Source organism: Anastrepha ludens, chromosome 2, assembly GCF_028408465.1.
Source record: "Anastrepha ludens isolate Willacy chromosome 2, idAnaLude1.1, whole genome shotgun sequence".
In the NCBI taxonomy this organism is placed as follows: Eukaryota; Metazoa; Arthropoda; class Insecta; order Diptera; family Tephritidae; genus Anastrepha; species Anastrepha ludens.
Genome location: NC_071498.1, coordinates 47,304,460 through 47,324,687, shown reverse-complemented (window position 1 = coordinate 47,324,687; position 20,228 = coordinate 47,304,460). Strand labels below are relative to the sequence as shown.

General features: G+C 36.4%; 1 protein-coding gene across 1 annotated transcript in view; it reads right to left on the bottom strand.

Annotated features, from left to right (window-relative positions):
- LOC128860924 (uncharacterized) overlaps positions 1–20,228 on the bottom strand; it is a 266,000-nt gene that overhangs the window by 130,285 nt on the left and 115,487 nt on the right. Inside the window, exon 11 of the mRNA XM_054098764.1 lies at positions 11,400–11,530. Within this exon, the coding sequence (XP_053954739.1) occupies positions 11,400–11,530 (131 nt within the window). The remainder of the gene's footprint in view (positions 1–11,399; positions 11,531–20,228) is intronic.

Genomic DNA, 20,228 nt, shown 5'->3' with positions numbered 1-20,228 from the left:
TCAATGAAGAATCGGACAGTGAAAATTAATAAAAATATTAAAATACTAAATATTAAAGCGTATCTTTTTATTATTTTTATTAATAGGACTATGAATAAGTTCGTGCGGTTTTACAACAGATGGCGTAACTTGATTATTATTCCATCGATCCACATTTCCAAACATTCATTGGAGAGCTACTGTCGTAAGGCACAAACGTCAGTATAAGTTTTTTATTTGAAGCGTAAACAACAATATTTTTACCACACTTGAAAATGTCGAATTTCGTGCCAAATAATGTGTTTTTGCGGGGAATTCTTCTTCATTATTTTAATATGAAGAAAAAAGCAGCCGAAAGTCATCGTATCTTGGTGGAAGTTTATGGTGAGCATGCTCTATCTGAGCGAACGTGCCAGAAGTGGTTTGCACGCTTTAAAAGTGGTGATTTTGGCTTGGAAGACGAAGAACGCGAGGGTGCGCCGCCAAAGTTCATGGATACCGAATTGGAGGAATTGCTCGATCAAGATCCGGCTCAAACGCAAGAAGAGGTTGCAAAAACTTTGGGAGTTGATCAATCAACCATTTCCAAACGTTTAAAAGCCATGGGAATGATCCGAAAGGTAGGCCATTGGGTGCCGTATGAATTGAAGCCAAGAGACGTTGAACGCCGTTTTATGGCATGCGAACAACTGCTTCAACGGCACAAAAGAAAGGGTTTTTTGCATCGAATTGTGACTGGCGATGAAAAGTGGGTTCATTACGACAATCCAAAACGTCGGGCAACGTATGGATACCCTGGCCATGCTTCAACATCGACGTCGGCGCAGAATATTCATGGCCTGAAGGTTATGCTGTGTATCTGGTGGGACCAGCTGGGTGTTGTGTATTATGAGCTACTGAAACCGAATGAAACGATTACGGGGGATGTCTACCGACGACAATTGATGCGTTTGAGCCGAGCACTGCGAGAAAAACGGCCGCAATACGCCGATAGACACGACAAAGTTATTTTGCAACATGACAATGCTCGGCCACATGTTGCACAAGTGGTCAAAACATACTTAGAAACGCTCAAATGGGATGTCCTACCCCACCCGCCGTATAGTCCAGACCTTGCGCCATCCGATTACTATCTCTTCCGATCGATGCAACATGGCCTGGCTGACCAGCACTTCCGTAATTACGATGAAGTCAAAAAATGGATCGATTCGTGGATTGCGGCAAAACCGACCGAATTTTTCACAAAGGGAATCCGTGAATTGCCAGAAAGATGGGAAAAAGTAGTAGTAAGCGATGAACAATATTTTGAATATTAAATTTGTAACCATTTTACGTCAATAAAGTTTCAAATTTCGAAAAAAAACCGCACGAAGTTATTCATAGTCCTATTACAAGCTTGGAAAACTGTTTGAAAAATAGTGAAAATGCTTAATTAGTAGTAGATTGTTTCTGACTCGTAAAAAAAAGCAAAACAAATGAATTGTTTACAATTGTTTACAAAAATGAATTGTTTACGTAAACAATTGCTGTAAACAATGTAAACAGTTTACAGGCCCAACCCTGATTCAAAGGTACTACTTAGTCAGAAATAAATTTTTAATTTCCATTAAAGACGGACAATTGTGCAACGGTTGCAATAAATCATATTCCCTTTGTATTTATAAAAGCTTTATGCAATACATATACATGAACTACAGATTAATTTAGAAGATGGTCGGCTGCCACAAAGCCACCAAAGGCGTGGTTTTTTCAGAAGAGAATTCAGAGCATTAAAGGGTGTGGTTGTAAGAGCGCCGCTGATACAAATAGGTGTCATACGTTGACATACGTTGTAAGAGCGCCGCTGATACAAATAAGTGTCATACGTTGAACCTTTTGAAAGCTGTTTCTAATCGTAGCTTTGACGATAGCCGTCCGCCAGATTATAATCCTGATAACGGTCAGTGAGTGTTTTTCGGAGAAAGGCACTTCCTGCGTTCCAAGGCCTTTTTGCACGCAAAGAGAGCGACAGTAGCTTTCCTTACTCTGTTTTCTTCATTCATGTTCCAATTTAGTTTCTTGCCGAGAATTACACCTAAATATTTGACGCAATTTCTTACTTCTAGCCTTATGCTATTTAATCTTGGCTTCTCTAATTGTAGAATTTTGCATTTTCTCGAAAAGAGAACTATGTAATTCTGTTTTCTGAAGGTTCACATCCAAACCACAATTTGGGCCCATCTAGAGAGTTTATTAAGCGCAATCTGTATTAGATTGCCTAGAAAAGAAAGATATTTGACACATGTGGCAACAACTACATATATCGTCTGCGTAAGCAATTTCTTGACAGCAGATCGTTCACCGTCAGCTTACACAGAAGAAGAGAAAGAACAGCTCCCCTAAGGAGTTCCTCTGAGGACTGTGCGAGCAGTGCAAGAAACCACTAATTCGGAAATTATTTTCGACTAGCTAGCAGGTTACGTACTAGTTGTCGAATTGACATGTCACCTCCAAGCTTACAAAACGCTGAGCGTATTTTCTCGAGAGAGTTATTATTAAACGCACCTTTCATGACTAGTGAGGTTGCAAGAATATATTCTTTAACTGAGAAAGATTTCTCAATAGTTAGTTCCCACAAGTGAGAGCAGGACAATATCGGTTGACCTACCCTTAGTGAAGACATGCTCAGTTGCCGAGAAGCTACGATTGTTCAAGCAAACGTTTTATGTGAAGTTCGATCAAACATTTCAGAGCTTTTAGAAGAAGTTTATAAAATACTAGCCTCTACCAGTTGAGCCTTTAATCCGCATTCTTTAATTATACCCTTTTAGATAGCTAGAAAGGCTCACTAGTATTAAAATAACTTGGAAAATAGATCGCATGCAGGACTTTTGTTGTACAATTTTGATTTTAAACTTTAAGCAGAAGAAGATTTTCAAAGCCATAAAGTCAGGACTATCGATCCAGCAGTTCCGTCTGAAAATGTGTAGACTTCTTATGTATGATTTTATAAAAATATTCGGAGCGATTCATCCGAGGACGGATTTAGAGTTTCAGTTAAACACGTTCTTACAAATTCTGTGATCACGATTAATAAGGCCTTAAGTTTTTCACGTTATTTATATAGTACAATAACTGACTTTAGACGACCATTATGAAATTCCTTCTTGAGCAATAGATATTTTCGATTAAATTAGCTATACGAGTACCTGCGTCTCACTGTGTCAAATCAGTTAGAAATTTAAAAAATTAATTAAACCTTTTTTGCATGCAAAACTTTTGTTGTAATTTAGTTGTAATTAAAATGTCAATGTTTCTAACAGATATATCACTTACTCACCCCCATACCTCTTAACTCCACAACTAAGTAAATTTATTTCAAGAAAATATATGACGATATATTTTTAGACAGGAAAAATGTAAACATAGAGAAATTTTGATTTAAATTCAGCTTTGTGATAAGAAATAGATTTTTTATTAAAAATCTTATCAAAACTTATTGCTATGAAAATGAATTGTATTCATGCGTATGCATTCCTTTATCTGCAGGGAGGTCAATCACTTCTAGTAGTACAAACAAGAACGTGCATATTTGCAAGTATATCTGTAGTAGAATTTCACGAAATTTCAGTACAAAAAAGTTGTCGAAAACAAATATTTAACAGAACTTAATTGAAATGTTCACTTGAGTGGAGCTGCGTTCAAATGTGCTACTGTATTTCGTATGCATGAGAAAATGCTACCAAATATTTGTGTGCGCAATCATAAACAAACATTTATTGTTCAAATACATTGCATCTGGTAAATATTTGCTTACTGTTTTTAAAACAGTTCAACCTTATCATGAACTCTTCAATGTAAGCCTTAAGGACGCAATTTCTCAAAATTCATTTGAAATTTGTTCTTATATATAGGTGTATGCGTGTGTGTCTGTGTGTATGTAAGGGCTTTGAATAAAAGCATATTCGTTCTAGTTTATCCCTCAAGTTGATTAAAAATAAATATGATCTTAGTGCGAATGTATAAACCATGACTTAAAAAAATTAAATGAATTAAAACCGAAAATGACAAATACAATAATAGAAAATAAAGTAAAATTAAATCCAGTTAAACCAAGTTCAATTCAATTAAACTTAATAATATCAAAAAATTTAAATAAAATGGAATGAATTAAAATAAACTAAAAAAAATTAATATTTTTTTTGCTGTCAATATGCTAATGCTGTTAAATCATGTTGAGCCCAAAGCCTCAAACAAAAAATAATAAAGAAAATTATTTAAAAAAATAAAAAAAGGTATATTATTAATATATTTTACTACAACAAAATCAAATGAAATTATTAGGTGCGCAACTAAGTTGTCGCTGTTTTTTTTGATGGAAATACAAAATTGTTCTGAAAAAATGTATTAAATATCTATTCTTATATATTTATTGTTAAATTAATCTGTTAAAATAATCTAAAATTCAGTTACAAAAAAAAATTAAAGCTGCTTCACCAATCTTTCCTCGATTGCTCTCCCTCTAGCCCTTTTCTATTCCCCTGCCTTGCCATTTGTCGCAGACCCTGGGCTTGCTATTTGGCGTTGACAAATGGTTACAAGGGAATCGATGAAAGTAGTGCCCATCGCTGGCTACTACCTTTAAGCCATTTTTTGATGTCTTCATATGAATGGAACTGCTGGTCAACTAGACCATGTGCCATCGATCGGAACGGGTGATAATCGGACGGCACAATATCTGGAGAATATGGCGCGTGGGGTAGGATTTCCCATTTTCGTGTTTCCAAGTAGGTTTTAACGGGTTTGGCTTATCGCTCTGTGCTCGGCTCAATCGCATTAATTGAAGTCGATGCCGATTCCCAGTGATAGTTTCGCTTGGTTTTAACAGTTCATAATAAATAACATCAACTTGGTCCCACCAAATACATAGCATAACCTTCGCAGCGTGAATATTCGGCCGAGGCGACGACGTAGAAGCATGACCGGGCAGTCCCCATGACTTTCTTTCCTTTGGATTGCAGTAATGAATCCATTTTTCATCACCCGTCTCGATGCGATGAAGAAAACCCTTCCTTTTTTGCCGCTGGAGCAGTTGTTCACATGCGAGAAAACGACGTTCAAGAGCCCTTGGTTTCAACTCATAAGGAATCCAAGTCCCCTGTTTCTGAATCATTCCAAAACCATGCAAACGCTTCGAAATGGATTGCGTTGGACACGGGTCTTTATCGAGCAATGCCTCCAATTCAGCGTCTTCGAAGGTTTTTGGCCTTCCTTCACACGGACGGCCGTCAACATTGAAATCACCGTCTTTGAAGCGATGAAACCGATCTCGGCACGTTGTTTCACTTAAAGCAGCATCTTCATAAAGTTTTTGTAGCTCTCGATGCGCTTCAGCCGCCGTTTGTTGCGAATGAAAGAGGGAAATCAACACTTCCCACAAATGCCGATTATTTGGCACAAAATTAGATATTTTCTCAAAACCAAAAGTATATAACACCAAAACAAACTCAGTAATATGTCGAAGCAGTTTGTTTACCATATGTCTAAGCTTGACAAACAGCGGGAACTTAGTTGCGCAGCTAATATTTTTGGCCTTCAAATTGTAAATATTATAAACATCATGTTGAGCTAAAGAATTTAAAAAATAAATAAATAAAGTATGATAGAATAACATAATGTAAAGTCATGTAATTGTATGGCGTAGAAGCTTGGACGATGACAATATCCGATGAGGCGTCCCTTGGAATGTTTGAGAGAAAAATTCTGCGGAAGATTTTGTGTACATTGGTGATGGCAAGTAGCGTAGACGATGGAACGATTAGCTGTTTGAAATTTACAACGACGTAGACATAGGGCAACAAATAAAGAGACAGCGGCTACGTTGGCTCGCTCATGTCGTCCGAATGAATACAAACGCTCCGGTAGCAAAAGAAGAGAGAGGCCTCATTTACGTTGGAAAGATCAGGTGGAAAAAGACTTGGCTTCTTTTAGTATTTCCAGCTGGCGACGGTTATCGCGCCAATCCAGAAGAAGAAGAAAGTAAAGTAAATAAAATAAAAAAAAAAATTAAAAATATGATGTTCGGTCCTTGCATGATAAACTAATCTTATACAACAAGGGATATTTTCAACAAAAATGTTCCCAGTCCGAACAAGGTTGTTAATTACTCCCCGTTTTGAATGAGTCAATCCTACGAAATCAGGAATATCCCATCAACAGATGAAAAGGTACACAGATGGTCTGAAATGGCTGTTCATGGCGTTTATCGAAAAGACACAACAATATGTCGATCAAAAATTGTCGCACTCATGGCTTACCAAGAGGTCGATATTCGCCAAAACGGAGAGTGTCATTTTCACTATACAAAATGGAGTGATCCCAACAAAAAACTACATTGGCGGAATGAGACTTCAGACCACCTGATAGCTGGATGCACCATGCTAACAAATTCCACCACAATAGCATTGTGGAAACAATTCATCTGAAAGTAGGACAAATTTGTAAATTTGACCAGAGCCATATTTCAGATATATCCCCAGCATCTCCATTTTTCGACACGCAGAAAGCAGCTTTACTTAATTCATTCTGCCATATATAACCCTCTACAAAAAAGTTTTGCAAATATGTTAATTATGTATTTCTAATTGAAATATTTTTTGCCTAATATATATAATTGCCTTGTAGCTTAGCTGCCGTTTATATATCATTAGTTTGTCGAAAGGTGACCGCTATTAGAAAAAATCTTTCTAGCATTAGGCGACGGTGCCCGCTGTAATACTAAATACCAAATAGCCCATTAAATTGGAAATATTATTGACACTAAGCTGTGAAAGTGTAAAATAAAATGAAATTTAAAAACTTTACATACAAAGATTTGTTTTTAAAATTTATGATAAAAAAAAATATTCTATTTATAAATATTTTTAAAGACCTTGGAAAAGTAACAATATATGAATTACAGTCAAAGTTTATTGTTTTTAATTTTTTTAATTCGGAACCTAATTTACTCAGCTCTGAAATATTTCCTTGCGAATTTCAGCTCTAACTTCCTTATTTTTCAATTTGGACTCCAAAATCGAACGCAAAATGTGATTTTGTGGCTTTCGATGGTAAATCTTGCGAACTATGCTGCCCAACAGGATTTCGAAGATCCAATACGTAACCACATGCTGATCACTGCTTCTTAAGGGGTTATATACCTTGTGTTTTTCAAAAAAATCAAAATAAATTTTATTTCTTTATCGTAAAGTACAATCCCTTGAGAACATTTTCCAAAAGTTTCATAGAGATCTGAGCAATAGATCGAAAGTTACAGCGTTTTAAATTGTGCGTCGTCACGTCCTGAGCGTACGGCCTCATGCGGCGCTTGAAACTTTAAACGCGATTATCTCAAAAACGTGTTTTTCCAAAAATGCTTTTGCGGTGGACGCGATTGCAAAAAAAGTACTCAACCGATTTTTATAATTTTTTTTTTAAATTGTTCGTAATTGATGTCGCCTCTTAGTGAACGATCAACTTTTTATGTATAAATTTTTATTTTGCAGATATGCATTTTTTAATGCCAATTTTAGGACTGTAGAAGTGGAGTTTTTTAAAAACATGTTCCTATTTTCACAAAAATCAAAATATTTAATATATTGATCGTTCACTAAGAAGATATAACCCTATACTAATGAAATCTTTTCGATTTTTTGATTTCAGTTGACTTGGTGGACTTGAATCGCGTCCACCGCAAGCCTCTTCCAAAAAAAGGGTCTTGGGGGAAAACGCCATAACTCCGCCATTTTTAAATATTTTTACACAAACAAAGCCTTTTTTTTTCTTTAAACATTGTAATATCCAATAATAAAAACTTTTATACAATAAAATTATTGCTACATATCTTTAAAAAAAACCCAACTTTCGCTAATTTCACCGGACCACAAGGTATATAACCCCTTAAACAACTCCAACGATGTTGCAGTCGTTAGAAGACGCAGTTAACTCACATTTTATCGCTCTTAAAGTAATAAGAGCGTCTGATCATGTTTCACAGTAAATGAAAGTGTTGATTTCTGCGGTAAAAAAAAAAAAAATCTTAACCTTTCTGGTTGCAGAGAATGCTACCCTAAGGTGTGCTGCCACCTCAGTACCATCTAAATTAAATGCCTTTTCATCGGAGAAGACAGTTTTGTTACATTTGGTTGTCCATTGCTTGTGACTGCGAACTAATTCTAGTCTTTGCTATGCAGTGTCTTTAAAGCGAGAGTTTGATGCAAGAATACTTGATAATGTAACAATACCAACATTAACATCAGCAATACCCATTTTATAGCCATTATGGAACATCTCCGTGCGTAAAACCCGACATGAGATAGAAACCTAGTCTAACAGCGATCGGCGCGCGGCAGGCAAGTATTTATGTCATGAAAACGATCCTCATAAAAACCATCTGTGATTCGGAGTCAGAGGAAACACATAAAGACGCACGACACAAATAGCAGGAGCAGCTCGATCAAATACCCAAAAAAGTGTAAGCGTCAATTACATATAAAGGATTTTCCAATAACAGGTGTTATTTTGAATAGCCCGCTATTTCGGTAGATGTCACTTCTGAAGCTGTAATTTTTTGATATTTGACAAGTAGAAACTAATGCCATTAATAAAAATGGAAAGATTAAAATTCACTATAAAAATTGTGAAAATTTGTCAGAGACGGTTCGTAAAACTCGAACATTTTTGGGTCATCGTAAAGCACCTCGTCGGACCGCAATACAGAAATTGCATTCCACAAACGTCATTACACCGTAGTTTGCATAAAGATTTGGGTCTTCAGGCTTATAAAGTATAGTTAACACAAGAACTCAAGCCGGCCGATCATCAACAACGTCGTGTCTTTGCTGGTTGGGTCGTTGAAATGTATGAAAATGATCCGGAATTCTATCGAAAAATTATCATGAGTGATGAGGCCCATTTCCACCTCGGTGGCTTCGTCAACAAGCAAAATTGTCGGATCTGGGACTTAAGAAATCCAAGAGTTATTGTTGAAAAGCCTCTCTATCCTCAACGTGTGACAATTTGGTCTGGTGGAGTCATTGCACCTTTCTTTTTCGAAAATGAAGCCGGCGCAATAGTTGCGGTGAATGGATTGCGCTATCGAGAGATGATTAACGATTTTTTATGGCCGGAATTGAATGGTATTGATCTGGACAACGTTTATTTTCAACAAGACGGCGCTACGTGCCACACAAGCAACGAAGCCATTGATCTTTTACGGGAATAACACCTCTTATTGGAAAACCCTTTATATTCGTATATGTAGGCCACGGAGGTATTGCACTTCAAAAAAACTAATTTTCAACTTTGAATAAGTTCCAAAATTATAAAATTAAAAAAATTTTTTTTTTTGAAAAAAATGAGAATAGGTATATGCAATATTTTTCAAAAGTTTTATCATACTTTTTTTTTGTTTTGTTTACTTTTTATCAAACGTAAGCTTATATTGTAGATAAACCAATTTTTAGAAAATTTGGCGAAAATACACATGGAATCGCTTATACATCATCTCTGAAACATAGAACAATTGGTTACATTGCTTCAGATGAACAGTTGCTGGTGCGGTTATAAATGTTTACTTTTTTATTGTTTTCGAGATTACGGCAAAAAATAGTGAATAAATTGAATGTTAAACTATTTTTAAAATTGCCTATCGAAGCACATTTGATAGCCAACTGTTGAGTTGTGAAACAATTAAGAGATCAATTCAGATACTCCTTCTTACTTCGTCAGAATACTTCTATACATTTTTAATTGTTTAACTATAATGTTAAGAGTGAGGTCGAGTATGGAGTGTTGAGAAATGCAGTTGTTCTTCCTCAATCGCTCATCAACACAAATGTTTTCGCGACGCAAGAAGGAAGAGATTTCTTGAACTGAGTAGGTAACTGCCAAGAATGATAGAAACAAGATTGCGTCCATCAGGGAGCGCGTGACGTTACTTTCGCCAAGTTGTGCAGTCTTGCCAACCATTTGCTCTTCGCAATAAATTTAGGGCTTTTTTATACCAAAAATGCGAAAATTTGTAAGTTTCGTGTTTGTTTATTTTTTTTTTAATTTAAAGCTACCAAAACTGTAAGTTAAAAAAAACTGTATTATTAAACAAAAGAAGGTTAAAAAGGGTCACTCTGAGAAGTGTTTTAGTTTAGTTTTAGTGTTAATGAAAGATGAAAATTTGTTGTTTCTTATAACATTTGATATTGTGAAAGTGCAAATTAAATTTTTTGCTCCTTTTAAGGTTATGCAAGAATATTAAATGCCCCTCTCTGAACTCTTCTTAACATTGAAAACCTTTTTACACATTTTGAATAGCGTTTCAATTTACTGAATGCGAATTAAAACCATAGAGGTGTAATCGTTTCTTCCGGTCCAAAGTCCTTAGTGGGTCATAAGGCATCAAGAAGTGTATTTATAGTAAAAGTAAGGAACAAAATACCACAAAATACTGAAGAAACTATAACACGAAAAGAGTACCTTGTCTTGTTACATAACCTCAAATATAGCAAAAAAGTTGTTCTCTTAGCAAACAACTCATAAATTGTACACAACTATAACACATTTTAACGACAATTTGTCACGCATACAAAGTTCTTTAAGTAATTCAATAAACATTTGGTGTTTTATTTTCCTTAAATGGGCATTTTAGTGCATTTTTATATCCAAAGCTAGGCAACACTGCAGTAGCGAGAGAGAGATTTGACTGCTGAAAGGAGAACAACACCAACAATAAGCGCAATCGGGGGCAATGCGATGAGATGTTAAAAAAAATTAAAGCTAAATAAAGTTGAGTGAATTATTGAACTAATTTAAAAAAAATGTATATTTTACAAAATTATAAACTTTACATTTTAATTAGAACAGGCTAGAAAAATGTCATGAAGAAAGAACTAACACTCCGAGTCTAAATAACAAAACAAAAAATCCTAAATCAAGTTACAAAAACGGTAATCTGGCCATACTGGGGCCAAACGGCGTAACTCATTGTCAAATTCGCTGAGAATAAAGTAACGGTACCACGATACTCATTATTTTTTCCATCATGGGTAACTGTTTTTCTACAATAACAATAAGTGAAACTTGTTTGATAAGTTTTAAAGAATTTACAGCAAAATTCGAATTAAAAAACTTAAATATTAAAACAATTTACATACCAACTGAGCTACGCTAACTCTGTTTAAAGACATAAAGAGACACAAACCTACGAGTTCAAATATTTCAGCACGTGTGAAGTAGTAACATATACATGGTAGTACATCCCAAAGCTGCTTTGATGCTCCCTTTGGCTTCACACACACACATGTGCATATACAGGCATACATATGTGCTTCCATATGTTAAGTATAAGCATAAGTATGTACATATCAAACAGTGTTACATATTACTTTGTCATTTGCACAAATACTTACATTATGTTTCCATACAACTTTATAAGCTGCCGGATTTGCATGCACCTTACACTCGAAATAAACATCGTCGCCTTCTTCAATATCTTCCGGATTCAAATTTGAGCCCAAGTCCAGTTGGAGTGTTGGTATAACTGCAAATAAAGTAGAGAAGAACAGAAAATAAATCACAGTTTATTCAATAGCGTTTGACAAAATGGCAACGCCACTCCACACCTTCCATTCAAATTCAAGGAAACTCAATTTAATTCTACTTCAAAACAAGGCCCGACTATACGAGTATGTTTTGCATTCAAAACGTATTGCAATTTATTTGCATTCACTTTGATGCAATTCAATTTACATTAGTTTGTTATTAAGTCTAGTTTCACATGGATATATTTTTTTCCGCTTTTTTCTACAATCTCTCACTTTGAAATGGCTTAGTCAGGCATGTTAAATTGATTTTGTCAAACTTTAAAAGATATATAACAGATATGTTGTATACATGAGTACTAGGGATGGGAAGTTTTTCGATTTTTACGAACACTGAATTTTCGGGATCGCAATATGCAATATTACATGTCTGATAAAGTTGCTTATGGCATATCGATGCAAAGAAGCTTAAAAGTAAAAAAAAGAGGTTGTCGGTAAAGTCGGTTTACTGACGATAGCTTAACGTGACAACGTCATAAGAAAATGCTGATGCAATGGTTGCAATTTTCAAAACAAAATTTAAATTTTATTTTTTGATAGATATTTTGTATGGATATAGAGGAGGAGGTGAATGGAATTGATCAAGTTACATTTACACAAACGTGAAAAATTACGAGACATTTATCAAATTTATGAAAGATATGTTCAATTTCGATTGTGTATCAGACCTTAGGTAGGTAGGTAAGATGGCAAGAGTACCCCAGGTACACTACAAGTAGCACTTACGTGGCGTTTTGATACCATAATGTGGACCACTACCTGTGAAAGGATTTAGGGAGGAGTGAAAACCGTCTACAGCCATCCAGTGCTGTTGATGTAGCGGAGGAGAGAAAAGGGATCTAGGCTGGAGAATTTCAAAGTTTTCCACAGTCTCTTTCTCTGCAGGATCCCCACAGCTTCTGCAATGGGTGTTGTACGGAATTTCAAGCTTCTCTGCATGAGTGCCGATCACCCAGTGACCAGTGATCACCGCAATGAGTTTGGAAATTGAATGGCGGGGAATTCCCATCACCTTAAGCGTTCTGTTTCTATCGTATTGAGGCCATAGTGCTTTTGAAATGTCACACGATGAGACATACCTCCATCTGTCTTGCGCTTTTCTCAGAAGGAAGTTGTGTAGTTTCCCTTTAACGACGGCCAAGGGCATACCGATGTCTGAGAAGGGGGCAGCTGGATCCGGTTCTGCCGCCCCCTTCCTAGCAAGCTCATCGGCAATTTCATTTCCCTCCATGTTCCTGTGCCCAGGAACCCAGATAAGGGAAATGTTTCCTGCACGTTCGAGACGTTTGAGTTCCTCCTTACAGGAGTTCACGAGAAGAGAGCTGCAATACGGCGACGACAGGGCCTTGATTGCAGCTTGACTATCGGAAAAAATATTAATGTCTCCCTCCCAACAGCGATCCCGAAGTATTTTGCATGCCTGCAGGATCGCGAAGACCTTTGCTTGAAAGGCGCTCCTTGTCTGCGGCAGTTTAAAAGAGGCCGAAATGCTTCCTGATTTAGAGTAGACCCCCGCTCCCACTCCAGACTCCATTTTGGATCCGTCAGTGAAAACAGAGGCATCAGACCTTAATAAGTCAACAACACTCAGAGGCACCATCATCGATTCGCCTTTTTCAAGACACATTACACTCGAAACACCCCCTTTCATTTGCTACTTTGCCTATCATCGTCCTATTCTCAACAGAGAAATGGTTCATTACCATGCACAAAGGAAGAAGGCATATGCAAATACAAATATGTGAATTTATATACATATGCGCATATCCATACATATATATGCCCACTCAAGTAGGAGAGAGCCAGATGTCGAACATTGCCGAACGCGGGGGCCGAGTGTGCCTCTTTGTCTTTCGTTTCGCGCTCTTGCTTGCAGTTCAAGCAAGGTAACGCCGCATGAGCAAGATAACGCCACAATTTTTGGTGCGTGCAGCCGGCTACATTGAAAGAAGTTTATATATATTTTAACCCGCACAGTATAACCCTTTACCGCATATGAGCCTATATATGGTATTGCACTTTTGATACAATTTTACCTCCAAATTAATTTTCATAAGAAAATTCAAACTATTTTGATGGATCAAATATACAGAGTGCGGCACGCGGTCGCATTTTGCCTAGAGTAAACGCAAAAACAGGAAATCAGTAATGGATTTCAAACGTAATAGTTTGATTACATTCTACATATTTAGCTGGAAAATCACAGCCACCGACTGTGCGTGAGCTCGAGCACCTTAAAGTAAATAAAGTTTTTGTTTATCGCACCATTACTCGTTACAATTACACTGGTAGCATAGCGAAACGTCAGGGAGGTGGTCAACAAAAGACTGCTACTTCACAGGAAATGGTTCAAAAAGTGAAGAAGCGAGTTGAGCGAAATACCCGACGAAGTGCCAATCAAATGGCGAAAGAACTAAAAATATCTGACCATAGATCCACCACATACTGAAAAATTATCTCAAAGTCAAGCCTAACAAGACCCAAAAGGCGCATCATCCCACACCAAAGCAGCAACAAGTCAGACTTGAGAGAGCGAAGGAGTTGCTTCGCTTGGCCGAAAGCGGTCAGTTTGTGTTTTCTGACGTCAAAATTTTTGAAATGGAGGAATTCGTAAGCTCCCAAAAAGATAGAGTTTATTTGAACGACCGTTTATATGAGAATTTGAGTTATCGATTGGCCACCAGGACGCAGCATCCGCTGCAGGTAATGGTTTGGGTCGCTGTAACCGCAGGTGAGCGCTCTCCAGTCGTTTTCAACGAGCCTGGCGTCAAGACAAATGCGAAATATTATCGGAAAAGTATTCTGGTGGTTGCTTTCAAGCCGTGTGCAGACAAACATTTTGGTGACCATGGACGTTTCAATAGGACTTCGCACCGTCTCACAAAGCTCGAGTGAACCAAGAATGGCTAACACAGAACCTTCCGAACTTCCAAACGTCCTTTTAAGGCGCTGAAAAAAGGCATTGTTCGCGAGTAGGCAAAAATACCTGCCTGTTACATGCATACAGCGTGTGATTAACTTCTGGAGCGTCTCAAGGTCATAGTCAAGGCAAAAGGTGGTCATATCGAGCAAAAGCAAATTTATTTTTAATTTTGCATTATTTTCACACTTTGAATAAAAGTAATTTTCCAAGCTAAATTGATGGCATTTTTAATTGGTTACACTTCGGGTGCCGGAACCTGTATATTTAGCAATTATCAAACGCAAAAAAATTTACGATGGTTTTTTGATATTTCGAAATAACCTCACTTTTGTGCAAGCAGGATTGAAGTGCGAGGGATTCGTTTTCAAAAAACGATAACGGGACTTAAGAGATATTGAAATGCTGGCATCACTAATTTGTGCATAAGTGTGGCAATACTATTCTGCATATTTTAGTGCTGTAAGAACAACTTTCTACTACTCCATTTCTATTTATCTTATTTCAGTTGAATAGAAGGAATCGAAATTACATTGCAACTTCAACCCTTTGTATGCCTTAGCAAATGCAAAAGAAAATGTAGATTTCTCCGAATATTTCCTGGTCATACCAACTGGCTTTAATAAAATGTTATATTTTCACTCGTAGGTTATTACCAATTACTTTCTTTCTGGCCAAGTTCAGCAAAGCGCCACGGTTGATTTCATTATGGCACAAGTTGATTAAGCATATCGAATGAAGACAAAAGACATCTTAGGTTTTATAATAAATTCCGGAATAGTTATTATTAACCTTTTTCTCTTGATGATGTGAAGTAGGAAACACTTAGAAGAAACTCATAAAAAGTTGTATTTATGAAGCAATCATTCTTAGCTGCCAGGGCTTGGTTAAAATTCTATTGATGATTTATATTAACAAAAAAAAATTTGCCCTTGAACCAACATTTAAAAAGTAGGCATGCAAGCACCACAAACAACTTTTTTTATATAATCTTTAATGCCCTTGTCTATAACCAACTTATCCTGGACATAGCGGCATACATCACATACTACGAAAATAATAAAATGATGCCAAAAAAAAACTAATCAGAGGCGATTATTTTTCCACCAACTCAGCGAAGAATTATGCCGACCTATTATTGAACATAGATCAAGAAATGCTCAGATAATAAGACATTTCGCTACAGGAAATGCAATTGAAAGTGTCATTGGACAACCTCTGGCACCCCCGACTGTTGCATCGACCAGTCAACATCAACCACAAACCCTCGATAATTCCGGACGAAAAATTGTTGTAGGGTCGTGCTACATATATTATAAAGGTGAACTTAGAAAGAGGAGAAAAACACGAAAACCATGCTCAGAATGTAATAAGCCTGTTTGTGACGAGCATTCAAAATCTATTTGTAAATGTCTTCAATGTTCAATAAATATTTTTCATAAATTTTTTTATCAATAATAATGATTCGTATATAATTCTAGATACCCTTTCTCCAATTTTACACTTTCAATATTGATTTCATTATAATTACAGCACGACCGATACACTGAAATCAAGTGGGTTAATTAGTTTGACCCCCAGGAATCAAATACTATTTTCATAAAAAAAAAGTTGAAAGCATAGATCTATGTAGAATTGGCCAAATAACGAGGATCCGGGCGGAAAAAAATTGTATCAAGCAGTGTTTGAATTGTACTATCTCTAAGATGGAAAAGGGTACCAAGGTACCCGGTTATTGACATAAGGGTTAAAATGGAATATCTCAAAAACGGTTGAGTTTTGGACACAATGTCATATGACCAAATTATTCAGAAATGATCTTAACAAAAGCGTATTTAAGTATTTTTCCAGGTAACTCTGTATACTAGAACATTGCATCAGATGATTTTATATAAAGCTGGCACTACGCTCCAAAAAAAGTTCTCTTGGAAATCTTGCGTTTAGTGAAATCAGTTATACTTTACAGCATTCCAAAAGTGAATTAAAAAAAGATATTAGCTATTTGTTTGAGAGCCACTGCGGCCAAGCGGACCATGTTAAAAAAAATTGCCGCTGCTTATGGACCTAATACAGCATCAAATATATCGCAAACCGATGGCTTCAACTTCTGGTACAATAGTATTGAGACAACCTTAGTCCCCCGATGAATGGAAAAAAATATAAAGCACCATCTGGCAACACAAAAAAATTACCGGTTGGCAAGATTTTTGGGTCTGGCTTCGAATGCCATATTTCGGTTTCGTTTACGTTGTTAACAGAGAGGAAACACTTTTTTTGATCAAAACTATATTAACTTTTGAAAAAACCATAGCAATTTTTAGAATTCTTAAGAAAAATGCCTGATTTGTGCTTAATTTTATTACAAAATACGATCAGAAAATTTTTTAGCTGAACATCGGAGTCTCTTTAATTCAAGAGTAATGATTAGTAACAAAATAAGTTTGTAAAATAATAAAGCACCAAATTCAAAAGTGAATACTTCATTCGCTTATGTTTGTATGGACTTTCTGGTAGTAAACCCCTTTCAATGGGAAACAGCCAAAAGAAAACCTTAAAATCTAATAATGGAATATTTGGTGCTTTCTGATACCTAGCATCAGATTTATGCATTATAACAGAAAACAAATTCTTTTGCCTGTTAGCATACAGGTATTTATTGGTTGGTAGCTTTAGCTTTGAAATTGTAAAAGTGTTGCTCTATCTAGGATAAAGCGATAACACCAACAATCACGTCACTCAGGAAATCAAATGTGCAATCTGCGTCAGCAGAAAGAACCGGTTTTTCTTGTAACTTCAAAATATATTTCGATCTGCTTTTTGCTGCATAATAGTCCCACTCAAGGGCTACGAGCACTGGCGTCCTAATTCAGGTTATTGTCCTTCGAAACTTTCCTATAAATGCAACCAATCAAAAATGAGTTAGAAGTATGCAAAGCGTTTCCAGGCGGTATTTTTATGCACGCATTCGAAAGGGCCGAAATTATCTGCAAAAGAGATTAAAAAAACAAAAAAGTTTGTTGTGATGTGTAATCAGCGGTATAAAGTGTACAAAAATGTGAATGACTTTTCCGAGCGAGGCTGGAAGCGAGTGATGACAAAACATTAGAATAAAGTGATCGTCTAACTTGTTAAGCGGGACCCTTCCTTGTGCCTATGCCAAGCACGCACAATTCTGTTTAAAAAGGGTATAGATAAAAGCAGCAACACCATCAAACGTCGACTGAAGGAGACGAATATATCCTACCGTTCCACATCATCAACACCACTGCTCTGAGAAAAACACATTGAGAAACAAGAAAATGGCGTCACAGTATTGGACTGGCCTTCCCAGTCCCCAGACGCCAACCCCATTGAAAATGTGTGAGGAACTATGAAAACGCAGCTTGCCGGAGGGCCAGACCATGATTTAAAGGAACTCGTGCGTCAAGTTCGCAAAATCTAGTCCTGTTTGTTGACGAGCTACGCAGAAAAGCTGGCTCAAAGTATGAATAAGATGCCAGGCTATACTCGACAAAGATGAAGACTACACGTCTTATTGAGTAATGGCCAGTCGTAGTTTTGTACATACTTTCATGTAAAAAAGATGTTTAATTTTATAGCTTTTATACTTCATGAATAATCGCGGTTCCTTTTTTCTGACACAGACTGTAATATAACTCTTGCCATCAGATATTACTTCGGGGTCGGTGGGAAATTGAAGAGCCCTTTAGGATCTACCACACACTCATCATGCGTCCTCTTGTATGTGGTGTAGATGTCTAACAATGATTCCAATGGGAGCTTTTGAGACATTAATTTCATGTAAAGTTTAAGGATTAATCTATTAAGAAGACAGAATAATAAACTGCAGTCCGTTAGTTTGGACATGCCGATGAACGACACTTTGGAAGTAATTCAGAAGCTGTGGCCAATATCAGACAGTTAACCGAAACTTTGGGGGAGCCAGTTGATTTCATAACGTGACAGAGAATTTGACAGCGGCTTATTAACGACATAGGTTGGCAAAAATTACGCAGAAACCAACTGCTAACGCCGTCTGAACAACGACTGATTGAAGTACTGATTAAATTCAACTAATCTCTCGTCACACATTTTGTTTTCATTTCATTCCTTTTCTTTCTGTCCAATCCACAGCTACTCTCAGAGTTTTTCTTCGGAAGACCAAGCCTTGTACTCTATCATCCCTGGTTCATATAAACGATGATGTTTTGGTGAAACAGGTCTTCAACGCAATGGACACTGGTGTACCAAAAACCCAAGTATCCCACAAACAAGATCGACTTACAGTAAGTCTATTAGACGTGAAGCATTTAGTCTATGCTAACAACTCACAGGCGATCTCCGCGCTTCATCCCAAAGTAACTCGGGGTCTTCGCAAAACTGAGCACCATTCATACGAAGGTTTTAAGCAAAATAGGTCCAGTAGAATACGACTCATACGGCAGAGCCACTGCGGCAACTTACCTGAATTGTATCAACTATGTACACTCAGGACGAATGTCAAGCAATAAGTGCTGGCTGCTACTGATTTTTATTTTCTTTCACTTACATATATCTCGATATATTTTTTTAGTATAAGTTCAACAGAGTGAAGGGTTTTCCATATTGTTTTTCCATCTGCATTCGTTGGCATATTGTGTCGAATATAATCCCGGCCAAATAGCCTCCGTGGCTCTACTTTGCTCAAAACAGGTTCAATTTTATGAAGAATGTAAGTCTTTGATCAATATTAGCACGGATTATGATTGGGCCGAACCGAAAGTCATACCCAACAGTAAAAGCAGACTTCGGACTGTAAAAGCACCAGATGAACCCGACATGGAATTTCGTCGTTCCAATTGCGATAGTCGTAAAGACTATAAATTGAATGCAGCGCACGGAACACTCGGCGAAGAAACACAGATTTTGTTACTTACATTTTAACAATTTCAACGTGTTCGTGAGTCGTGTGGCGTTTCATGTCCAAATTTCAAGACTAAAAATTTAGGTGAGCGATTCCATATCAAGTGATCCTAGTATTTGGGACAATAGGCTAAATTTAAAAAAAAATTGGTTAATTTGTAGATTTGAGTATAATAAGAAACAAACCGAAAAATGTTTGAAAAGACCTCAATAATTTTGAGATTTAATGAATGCTGAAATTTCAACAAAGTTTTTAAAGTAAAATATCTTCGGCTCTTTTAACAATTTCACCTATAATTTTTTTTGTAATTTTTTAGGATAAAAAGGCTTATAAAGAAGTGTTGGGAAAAACTTATAAATATATTAAAAAAAAAAGGTTTTCCTAATTTTTGAATCTCTTTTTATTACTAGCTGAGACTATGCAGTAATCCCTGCAAGTTTGTATATTTATTGATTGAATTAAGTACTTCGAGTTATATTAAAATACGTACAGCAAATCAGCTGAAAATAATTTCAAGTCTGAGGGTTATAATTTAGAAAAAAATTTAAAAAAAATGGTGTTCTCAAAAATTTTGAAAAACAGATATTCCCCATACATATTTTTGTGTGTATTTTTTAGCATTAAATTTTCAAAAATTTTGGATAGGGCCCAATCCGACGCCCATAAAATTTTAAAAACTTATATAAACAAGTAAAAAAGTTTCGCTGTCCGGCGAAGCCAAATTTTTTCTTATGCCTGATGGTTACAAATACTATATTGGCCCTACATATCTTACCATGTTTTGCGGAATTTTCATCAGCTTTGAAAAAACTAA